General features: G+C 45.5%; 1 protein-coding gene across 4 annotated transcripts; it reads left to right on the top strand.

The window, feature by feature from the left end:
* The first annotated feature begins 246 nt into the window (after positions 1 to 246).
* Positions 247 to 9,818, top strand: TVP23C (trans-golgi network vesicle protein 23 homolog C). 4 transcript variants are annotated; one of them, XM_019981786.2, is made up of 7 exons: positions 248 to 401; positions 1,048 to 1,130; positions 2,339 to 2,483; positions 4,593 to 4,682; positions 5,866 to 5,997; positions 7,255 to 7,383; positions 8,661 to 9,818. In XM_019981786.2, exons 1-7 carry the CDS (start codon positions 390 to 392, stop codon positions 8,694 to 8,696), a joined length of 627 nt encoding a protein of 208 aa, XP_019837345.2. In that variant the 5' UTR covers positions 248 to 389; the 3' UTR covers positions 8,697 to 9,818. The 4 variants fall into 4 exon arrangements, with proteins under 4 accessions (XP_019837346.1, XP_019837345.2, XP_070630452.1 ...); XM_070774350.1 differs by lacking the exon at positions 248 to 401 and adding an exon at positions 461 to 616; XM_019981787.2 differs by lacking the exon at positions 7,255 to 7,383 and having other exon boundaries at positions 247 to 401.
* The last annotated feature ends 1,646 nt before the right edge of the window (positions 9,819 to 11,464 follow it).

Below are 11,464 nucleotides of genomic sequence, written 5' to 3'. Positions count from 1 at the left end.
TTTAAGCCAACTTTTTCACTCTCCTCTTTCACCTTCATCAAGAGGCTTTTTAGTTCCTCTTCACTTTCTCCCCGTTATGCTGCACGGTTAATTTCAGCTCCTGCGTGGGACCAGTCCGCGAGTCCCCGCCCACTCGCTAGTCCCGCCCCACCCCGAGTCGGCCCCGCCCCACCCTGAGTCGGCCCCGCCCCACCCCGAGTCGCCCAGTCCTCACGCTCGCCTCACCCCACTCGCTCCTCCCCGAGAGCCCGGATGCGGAAGTGGGGCCGGGTTTCCGCTGTTACTTCGGCTCCTCTTGGCTGGTGGAGTGCTTTCCGCGTCTGGTCGGTCCCTCCCCGAGGCTGCGGCGCTGACGTGGCTCCCGGAAGTGGCGCTGGCGCCTAGCCGTCATGTTGCAGCAGGTAAGGGGCTGTGGGCACCGGGAGAGGGTGGCGGCGGCTGGGCCTGCCGGGTGAGGGCCTGGAGGGGCCCGGCCTGCCGGGTTTGAAGGGGGCAGTAGCGAAGACGCCGAATGTGGACGGGCGAGGGGAGGGGGCCGCCGCCCTGGACATGCGATTAGAGGAGTTGCCCTCCCGGGCCTAGCAGTGAAGTTTATGCCGTCGAAGCAGCGTTGGAGGTGATGGACGCTTGGTCCACTCCCGTGACCACATCTGCCCTCAGGGCGAATTACAGCCCTTACGTTTATATCTTCCTGTTTTTGGAAAAATTACACTTTTACTCAGATTATCGTAGGTGGTGTTTTCGTGTTGAGGGGTTACTGTGGTCGAGGCCACCGTCCTAGGCCCTGGGAAAGAGCTGCGAACAACGCGGAATGCTACCTGCCCTGAATGGGCGGGTGAATTGGCCTGCGCGGGGGGGGGGGCGGGGGCGCGGAGACAGGATAAATTACAAGACGAACGGTGTTTTCACAGAGTGATAACAAAGCCAGGGTGAGCCCTGGGCTGTGAGTTCTAGGTGGCTGTGACCGTGTCTTTCCGTTGTCTTCAGTGTTGACTAGTGGAGGACGGAATTTCGTTTTGCCTCATGAATGTTTGCTTTTCCTATCAGGACAGTAATGACGACACTGAAGATGTTTCACTGTTTGACGCGGAAGAGGAGACAACTAACAGACCGAAAAAATCCAGAATCAGGTATGAGGACAAGTTGCAAGGGATGGGTTAGCGTCTGGTGCTGTTTCGTCTGTTGACTGGTGCCAGGACTGGGTTTCCGGGCAGAGTGGTTGTGACAGTGCTGGTGGAGATTGTGTACTGCCAGTTTGCTTTTCAGTCTGAGATGAGATGACATCTCACGTTTTCTCTGGGAATAATGGACATAGGGAATTTTACTCAGTACTTTTACTCAGATTTACTCATATTTGAGTTTTCAAATCTGCAAAGCCAATTATTCGAACACTGGTGCTTTTAATTCTGACTCTTGTACCAAGGACACACAATTTTTTTAGATAGTTTCTAAAGATACATTACATTTGAGTTTATTGTGAAAATTTCAGTACTGTATCTTTTGTATCAGTTAATATGAAAACGTCAAGCCAAATTTTAGTTCCAAACTTAGTACTCTGTAAAGAAATAAACTTAATGAAATCAAACTCTACCTGAACCTTGAAAACATTACACCAAGTGAGAGATACCAGTGCAGAAGACCACATTTTATATGATTTCATTTATGCGGAATGTCCAGAACAGGCAAATCCATAGGGACCGAAAGTACATTAGTGGTTACTGAGGGCTGGAGGAGGGGTGAGATTGGGGTAAATGGGGGCATGACTGCCCACAGGTATAGGATTTCTTTTGGAGGCAGAGGGGGTGGGGGTATCATGAAAAAGTTCTAAAATTGATTGTGTGATAGTTGTACAATTCTCTGAATATACCAGAAATCACTGAATTATACCCTTTAAACAGGTGAATTGTATGGCATGTAGTTATATCTCAGTGATGCTGTTAATGAAACACCAACTCTGCCTGATGGGTATTTTGTCTTAATGCCTGAAGGGAATTCTGAGGGAGTGCTTTTTAGACAGGTGAAAATGGGAGTCGGTCCTAAGAGCATAGTGTCCCTTATTTCTCCAGCCTTGGTAAGGTTTCTTGTTACGTATCTTGTGAAAGTTTATAGTCAGTGAGGTGTAAAGTCATGTTTATATAGTGTATTTTCTGTGACAGCAGGGCCTAGTCAAATAATGGGACTTAGGAAAAAAGAGAGCTACTCGGTTTGCTTCTTCCTCAAGTCACCTTTTATTTTGACAAGACTCTGCATGGTCCTGTGGCTGAAACATTTTCATCTACATCTGCAGTATCTGTCGTAAAATGTAATTGCATTTCTTTTGTTATGTTTTGGTTTTCAGACACCCAGTGGCATCATTTTTCCATTTATTCTTTCGAGTCAGTGCAATTATAGTCTATCTTCTCTGTGAATTGTTCAGCAGCAGCTTTATTGCCTGTATGGTGACAATTATCTTGTTGTTGTCATGTGACTTTTGGGCAGTCAAGGTAGGTTTGATTGTTTTTATTTAAAAATCATTTAATATGATGAGATTGAATGATGTATAAACAGTAAAAAAAAAAAAAAAAAAAGACACTGAGCATTTTCGATTGGGGTTAATTTATCTTTTTGTTACCTTAGGCCTCATCTGTGTAAAAGTGCCAGTTATGTCACAGTAGGTTACCGCTCTACTGACCTGTCTGTGTGTTATGTTAACCTGCATCAGCTTTAGAGTGAAACAAACAAAAATGCGACCAGCTGCTACAGACCACACACATACTGCTTCTGGTCCACACCATTGGTTTTGCTTCAGGGGTCACCTCTGGCTGTGCCATGTGTGATTTCTAGATAAGACACCAGGATAGCTTGACCACAGATAACTGAAGGAGTCCGCACCATTGCGAAGGCTCCCATGGGAGCTCCAGGACCGTGTTTCTTAGCCAGGGCCAATCCCCCCCACCCCAGCGGGCATTTGTTGTGTGTCACCGTCCAAAGACATTTTTGGTTGTCACAGCTTGGGGTGGGGGAGTGTGCTGTTGGCATCACGGTGGAGGCCAGGGATGCTGCTGGACATCTTACGGTGCATAGCCGGGACAGCCCCCCACGTCAGAGAACTATCTGGCCCCGAGCGTAGATAGTGCTGGGGCTGAGGAGCCATGTCGTAGGGGATACTGAGAAAGTAAGAAATGGACCCAGAGGCCAGGGTGGTGGAGCGGTAGTTGTATAGATAGAGGGGCGCGTGAGGAAGTCACTGTGGTCCAATATGAGATGTAGACTCCAGGATTAGGCATATGCGTATTCACTGTAAAACTTTTTTGTATATTTGGAAATTTTCAAATTTCGAATACAGGGGAAAAAAATGCAAAAACTAGTTTTACAATTTCAGAGATGTGTTTACTGATTCAAAAACCAATGAGGTGTTACAGGTCTACTCATGCCCACCAGCCCAGTCATTTTAGATCTTTTGATTCTTACAGATAATCAGAAGTGGTTGGCTTGGTGGTGGCCAGTTTCTGTAGGCCACAAAATGTAGAGAATAAAGATTACAAAGGTCTGGTTCCTGTAGGTACTTCTTTTGTACAGTCTTCTTTGGCTTGAATTTCTTTGAATTCCTTTTGTTGCTTTATGTCCTAAAGTGTTTACTGTATCCAGGTCATAGTTTTGTTTTGACGAATGTTTCTTTTTGTTGTTCATGTTATTTCTGCCTAGCCAGATAGAACACTACCTTTTGACTTTTAGTCAGTTCTTCCTGGTAATTTCTAAAAATTAAATAATTAGAACCTTGTGGGTTTAGAGTTTTAAGAAATATGGCCAGAATATATATTTTCTGATGAACTCTTTAAAAAAAAAAAAAAGGCTTAAAGAAAGTCACTCTTTGTGTGTGGCAGGATTACTTACAGATACACAAATAATTGAGATATGAAAATAAGTCAGGAATGGGGAAACCATTAAATGGACTGCTTACACAATACCAGAGACTGGGTGGTTCGCAAACAACAAGGATTTATTTTCCACATTCTGGAGGCTGGAAATCCAGGTACAGGGTACCAGCGTGGTCAGCTTCTGGCGAGGGCCCTCCTCTGGGTTCTAGACCTCTCACCTCTTAAACAGCTGAGAGCAGAAAGAGAGAGGATAGAAACTCTCTTGCCTCTAAGGGGGACACTAATCCCTTCTGCACAGGCTCCCCGCTCTTGACCTTATCTCACCCTCATCACCTCCCTCAGGCTTTTTCCTGACACCATCACTGGGCGATGCTGTGGGGCTAGACTTTCAGCATATGAATTTGAGGGGACTCAGTATTCAGTCCAAAAGTAGGTCCCAGTGGCTAAAGAGTCGGGTTTAGAAACAGGGAACCAGAGAAAGGACGAGAGCTCACGAGGGGAAAGAAGGGTGATGTTTGTGGATGTGCCGACCCTATCACCTCTGTCCTGCTGGGCCTGCCATGGCCATTGTAGTTACTCTTTTGCCCAGGCCTCATATGTACTGGTCTTAATTGGGTGTTATGGATGGAAAGCTGATGATTTGTTGTTTGTGAAATATTACACTAAAATAGGATGTTAAAGTAGATGTGTCGGTGCTGTTTTTAAAATGTGTGTATATGTATTAATCTTCACCAGAATGTCACAGGTAGATTAATGGTTGGCCTGCGCTGGTGGAATCATATTGATGAAGATGGAAAAAGCCATTGGGTGTTTGAGTCCCGGAAGGTAAACAGCCTTTGGTGTTTTGGTTTTCTTGCATGTCATTTAATACATTTTGCGTAGATAATATTTGAATATTTAAGGATAAATTACCTATGCAGACGTAATCAACTCATAAAGAACTACCCCGGATCACTTGTGGGGCAGCACTAAACTAGATGGCCTTCTGAACGCCCCGTTTTCTCTGGCTGGCTCAGGCTGAAAATGGTGTGTCCAGGAAAGAATCATGAGAGAGGGCTTGGGCTCCGAGTGTATGCCGTGTGCCTGGCTGGCCCCTAGGGGCTGCTGCTGCTGCAGGATCTCTTCTGAGCCGCTTGGCTCTGTGGGCTGTGCCAGGGGTAACTGCCTCCAATGGCTCCCTCTTTCCCTCATGGTCCTCCTCCATTCGTGGGCAAGGAAGAAAGAGGATTGCAACTGCATATAAAATCTGAGTTGATGGAAGCAGTTTGCTCTTCAGGCTTTACCTTCAGAAGCCCTGGGGGACACTGGTCTGTTTGGGGTTTTTAGTCTGCTTCCCTGTAGTAGAATCAGCTTGGGCAGCAGAGGACAACATTCTTGGAGACAGCACAGGTTAAATCTCTCGCCTTCTGCTTGGAAGGGCCCTGACTAGTGCTTCTCAGAAAGCAGTGTTGTGCTCAGTGAGCCCTAGACCTTTATGTTATAAAACCCACCTGGGGAACAGCACACAGCCTTTTACATTCCTGGGTATTGCTAAGACGTGGTGGTCATTGTCAGGGTCCTGACCCCTGGACCCTGACTTGACATTTGAGTCTCCAGGATGACCATAGCCTTGATTTACTGAATCCTTACCATGAAGGTGTTGTTCAAGGGTTGATTATGAATAACCAGTGTAAGTGCAAGAGGCATGACTAGAAGTGCAAAAGGCATGACTAGAAGCCTATCAGAGGCCACCCTTACTGTGTTGGGTGATGACAGACTGTCCACTCTGCCTTGAAAATGAAACATTCTTGATTTAAAACAAAGCATGTTAAGACCAGTTCTAAAAATCACAGCGATGGTACATCTACTGTTTGAATGGGGCAGGGAGTAGGGGTTCAAAGTTGGGACTTGGGTTGTCTGTATTAATTTATTTAAATTTGAGGGTAAGGAGTTTTTCACTAAAAATGTTTTAACTTTTTGCCAATAAATAGCACAGAACCTCGGTTATTAAATCTGTGTTGTTTTGTAGGCCTCCCCTCAAGAGGGTAAAACCGTCTCTGAGGCTGAATCAAGGATCTTCTGGTTGGGACTCGTTGCCTGTCCCGTGCTGTGGGTGGTCTTTGCCTTCAGTGCCCTCTTCTCTTTCAGAGTAAAGTGGTTGGTGAGTGTCGGTGACCCACCCAGGTGGCCAGTGGGTAATCGCAATGGGTGACCACCAGTCTTAACAATAACATTAGGGTCCCGTCTCAAACAGGCAGCTTCATCCTGTATTTCCCAAGTTTGGGTTCTCAACTCGGCTTTCCTCTGAGCACCAGAAAACAGAGTCCTTTGAAAGACCCGTCTCACCAGTTCTCCAGGTGCCCAGCAGTGTGTTGACTTAGCCCATCTAAGTGATTACCACATTGGTAATCACAGTGCATTGATTACCACATTGATCCCATGACCTTGTCAGGTGTGGGTGGTCTGCATACTCCAGACATGCTTAGCTTAGTTTGGAACTAACAGTGGTCCTTCCTGAAAATGCTGGTGGTGACCTGTCCTGGTCATCTACTGCAACAGTCATTGTACCATCTCTCTCAATTTCTCTGGTTCAGGAGGTTGGAAGGGGCTTGTCTGGGAAGTCCTGGCTTGGGATCTTTTGTTTTTTTGATCGGACAGTGGCTGGGGGCTGGTATGGCCCCTCTCTATGAGGTCCCATGGCCTCCCACATGGACTTTGCACACAGCTAGTTGGGGCTTCCTCACAGCCTGGTGGCCTTGTGGCCTTGTGGCAGTAAGACTGCACTCGAGGCTCGCAGCTCCAGGTGAGAGTGCTGGAGCTCACACGCTGAGGTACCTGGTGCAGCTGTACCTGTCTGCTCCGGCTGCCCTGACAAAGTACCACAGACCAGGGGCTGACACGGCAGAACTGTGTTTTCTCCCAATCCTGAAGGTCTCTGTCTCTCTGGCTTATTGGCCGTCTTCTCCTTGTGTCTTTACGTGGTCCTCCCTCTGTTCTTGTCAGTGTCCTAATCTCCTCTGCTTATAAGGACATCAGTCATGTGGGATTAGGGTCTTGTTGATCTTTCTCTTGACCATTCTTTTGGAATTCTCAAGGGAGTAATTGATATTTGCACTCCTGGATCTCAGTTGCTTTTATATGTCTACTCACAGAACCATGGAAAACAGTAGGGAGAGAATGGCCCCGCCACTGCACCCCTGGGTCTGACACAGAGCTCGCATGTTGATGGCTGCTTGTTGGACAGTGCAGAGCTCATGGTGGATGAGTCTGTTCTGGAAGGGAGACAGGAGGAGTCTCTGCCACCCTTCACAAAGCTTCCTCCTCCTCTTTCGCGAGCTGGGCTCCATGTCTCATTGATGGCAGAGAGAATGGTCAGTCACCGTCAGGCCTGTAACTGTTGATTGTTGCCCTCTCCCAGGCGGTGGTTATCATGGGCGTGGTGCTGCAAGGGGCCAACCTGTATGGCTACATCAGGTGCAAAGTGGGCAGCAGGAAGAACCTAACCAGCATGGCCACCACGTACTTTGGGAGGCAGTTTTTAAGACAAGTAAGTGTTCTCTGGATGTGAGGATCATTTTGATGTGGTCAGTGACTAATGCAGTGATGATTTCTAACTCTTTTAGAGTTTAATTTCTATGAAATACTTGAAGTTTTTAAAGGGATATATTTAAGTATGAAATGATGATGGTCAAGTTATTTTAATTTGTCTTTGGAAGCTTTTAGGACATTCCAAAAATGTCAGTGTCCTGAAGTTATTTTAAAACCAGAGGGCTAAAATGTTCATTGACAATAAGTTTTTTTTTAGAAAAATTAGCTGAAGTTCAGTTGCTTTCCATTACTTCTGGTGGCAGTCTTGAAGAATGTATCTTATATGGTTTTAGGGTTTATAGTAAGAGCAAGTTAGAAACATAAGACCATATCATTAAAGATTATTTTATTACTGTAGTTTCTGGATGTGAAGGTTTCAGTTAGAGTTTTCAGTGGGATCAGTAGTATTCTCAGGTAAAAATAGTTGCTGGTAAAATCTTTAGGAAATTGATTAGGTCTTTGTGTGAGTGACGCCTCACGTTTGCATTTGTGCAGTAGTTTGGGCAGGTAATGATGCACGGGACAGTTAACATGTTTTCAACCTTGGCCCTGCATCAGGATAGCCTGGAGGGCTAGAACACAGATCTCAGGGTCCTACCCCCGAAGTTTCTTACTTACTTGATAACCTGAGGCCAGGTCTCACCAGTTGCATGTTTACAGGTTCCTAGGTGGTGCTGATGTTGCTGGTCCAGAGATTACCTTTGTGACCTAGGCCCTGAGAGGCTAAGTGATTCAAAGTGAGGGTTTAACCCAGCTCTCCTCTCTTGAAATTCGTTGCTCTTTCCTGTATGGTTTCTCTTGTAGAAAAGTTAAGAAGTGAGGAAAGCAAGGACTCTTGCAGGGCCATGACTCATCTTGAGGGCTTTGGCAGAGTCCTAGTATACTTTTGCTGGGTGAAGTCCACCTTACGGTAGTTTTCAAGTGCGCGCTCAATAGGTTTTTCCCTTCAGATTTTGAACCTTGAGCTTGACGTACATGGACAGGGTCAATAGACTTATATGGCAGCCAGTGATGCTCTGCTCCAGTGAGACTGCTTGCTGGACATCCGGGTGGACTCACTGCTTTACTTTTCCAGCGTGACAGTAATTTTTAACATAATCGGGCCATGTAGTAACTGCATCTGCTGACAAATACGAAATGTTTTCCTAGTGCTTTGAATCTGATGTTTTATGTAAAATAGCTTTTCTTTATTTTGTAAATCACTTTTGGCATTAAGGAATTGTTTCTCTGTTGCAGACCACCGGCGACACTCAGACCTCCTCAGGAGAGTGAAAGCCTGCGTGCTTTTTTCAAGGGGAACCGCCCAGGGTGGGTCTTGACTGAACCTTCAGAACTCAGAAGCTATTGCAAAGAGGAGTGTGGGGTTTGTTTTTCCATTTAAAAATTTACTTTAAGAAAAAGGAAAAGTAGTTTTCATATTGTCTTCTTTCTAGCACTTGGGCCTTGAAGGTGTGGTATGGCTAGAAACATTGTCAGCATTTGGTTTATGGTATGTCTGTCCATAGTCTTGTGAGATCCCTGTGTGTTAAGTTAAAGTGTCTGTGTTCACATCCATGTAAATGGAGACCTTTGCATCTCGGTCCATAGAACACAGAAGGATGTTCTTAGTCGATCTCAAAACTCTCTGTGTTTACGTACTGTTTCTGTAGATTATTTTAGAAGTTTTTGCTTCCATGGTAAGAGTGAGCACTTTGGCTAATGTATACGTTAGGAATAATGGTTAATTTTACACTTAATATATACTTTCATGGTGAAACTTCTTATCCTAGGCATTCACAGGCAGGTAAAAACCACACTTGGGCTGTTGATGTTAACTAGTTTCTAAAATTTGGTTTATTGATGAGTCTTGTACTTAAGACCCAGTTAACATAACAGGAACATTCATAGTGTATTTTCATGGGATTCCTAGGGATTGCTGCTGTTCTATTTATTTTTGGGGGAGAATAGCCAGATTTTACTTTGAAGCCCCCAGAAGCTTTTCAGTGGTCCTCGGCCTAATGAAGTCTTTCTCCACTAAAAGAGTATTATTCTTATGTAATAGTGAGAATAATTATTTCGATACTTGGCATTGTAAATGCCTAAAAGACGTTTTATTTTGCGAATCTATTTTTTTGTCTTGCTGTAATGGGGATATTGTAAATCATGCATTTGTATTAACGGTATTTCTTAAAACAACATATGTAACAATCTGCAAAATACTGTAGGCGTCTGTGAATTCTGTTGTAGGTACTGTAAACTTTGTTTTAATCAATGGGTTATTTTGTGACTGTATTTATACATTGTTAAAAATTTTTTGAAGATGTTTTGTTTAATTGAATGCGTGTCTTTATTGGAGTGAGAGCTTTGAAGGTGCATAACTTTATATTTGTATAAAACTCTACTGTTTACAAAGCACTGTGACGTTTGTGATCTCATTTGATCCTCATGGCAAACCTGTTCTGTGTGACACCAGTGTATTGGTGACAGAGGGGGACCTCAGGTCACTGAGTGACTTGTCCAAGGAGCCACGGATTACAGGAAGACCCATCAGACACGTCTCTGATGTTTGAGGAATCTTTGTCTCTAAAGGTCCTTTCCTTTCTTATGAATCATTAACTTACTAAGTCATTAATTTATACTCATCTGGTGAGGAAAGTGAACGCTGTGTAGAGACATGTTTTTATTGAACCTGAAAGATCCGACGTCAGTCTGTTGAGTTGGGAGTCTAGCAGGAGACCCAGTGATGTCATTCTCGAGGCAGCTGTTGTTATTTGAGGCTGCGATCCTAAACCAGACTGAATTTGGGAACGTACATGTGGCAGCACCTGCTGTTTGCTGCTGTTTATCTCCCACTATTAGCTTTTCCCTTCTACTCATTTCCCATTTATTAGCCAGAACATGGCAACAAAGACAGTGTTTCCCAGATTTTTCTGCCGTTTCATGGCTGCACTTCCAGGAAGTGTCCTTAGAAGGATGGCATGCCTGTCTCTTCTCCTTTCCACCCCTGTTAGCTGAAACGTACGTGGAACAGATGGTGCTTGAATAGTTGTTGTGGTCAATGGGGTGGAAGCCTCGTCTTGTGAACAGCAATGAGTTCCCTCTGGTGGGGACAGTAGCCCTGAAGTGCCCCTCTGAATTTTTAAGCGAGAAACAGACTTCTCTCTTTTTCAAGTGTTACTACTGTTTTCCTGTTGCTGCAGCCTAACTGAATTCTTATCAGTCCGTATTTTTAGCTTCCCCCACAGTTTCTGTTAGTGTGGAGTTTGAGATGTAGGAGTTCAGCAGACACACGTTTGCTCTTTCCACTGTGAGGTATTTAAGCTAACAAGTTCAGCCCTTCCAGATGCTGTTGTTGCATAAAAATTCGCCCCGAAACCAAGCCTTGCAGAGCATCATTTCATGGCACTTACACAAGCTGGGGATCAGGGGTCTGGGTGAAGCCCGTCAGAGACAGCTTTTCTCTGCTGCACAGTCTAGGCTCAGCTGAGAGGTTTGAAGGCCGGGGTTTGCATGCTCTCCAGGAGGCAGGAAGCATCTAGGGGTGTCTTCTTGGGTCTGGAAGCTGATGCTGGCTGTCAGCTGGACCGAAGCCAGGTTGCAGTTAGAACACCTACATTTGCAACCTCTGGGTTGTCTGTGGAGGCTCATCTGGGGTTGTCTTCACAGCCTGGCCGCTGGGGTCTCAGACAGGCTTCCCTAGGGAGCCAGAGAAGTGCGTGACGTTCTATGACTAGCCTCGGGATTCACGTAGTGTTGCTTCTGCCACACTCTGGTTGAAGCAGCCACAAAGTCCTCCTGCATTCACGGAGAGGGGACATAGCAACCATCTTTGGAAGGTAAAAATCTGCCCCCCCCGCACTTTAATCGTTTCAAGACTGAAAGCTAGTTGGAAGAGACTGTGGGGTGCAAATATTGCTTTCCCTTTTGTCTTGCTTGGTCAGCCTTGAGCACAAGTGAGTTGGCTGACCGGTGCAGTTAACATGAAAGCAGCATTGCATTCCCCAGCCCCCGTGTACCTGTTCCCTGACCCACACCTTTGAAAGCTGTGTGTTGTGCAGAGC

Source organism: Bos indicus, chromosome 19 (genome assembly GCF_029378745.1).
Source record: "Bos indicus isolate NIAB-ARS_2022 breed Sahiwal x Tharparkar chromosome 19, NIAB-ARS_B.indTharparkar_mat_pri_1.0, whole genome shotgun sequence".
Taxonomy (NCBI): domain Eukaryota; kingdom Metazoa; phylum Chordata; class Mammalia; order Artiodactyla; family Bovidae; genus Bos; species Bos indicus.
This window is presented reverse-complemented; position numbering and strand designations above follow the sequence as displayed.

Bases quoted from the DNA above. Each gene is read 5' to 3' on its own strand.
- TVP23C (XM_019981786.2), top strand. The intron at 1,131-2,338 runs GTATGAGGACAA...TTTGGTTTTCAG, and splicing joins CCGAAAAAATCCAGAATCAG to ACACCCAGTGGCATCATTTT. The intron at 2,484-4,592 runs GTAGGTTTGATT...AATCTTCACCAG, and splicing joins GTGACTTTTGGGCAGTCAAG to AATGTCACAGGTAGATTAAT.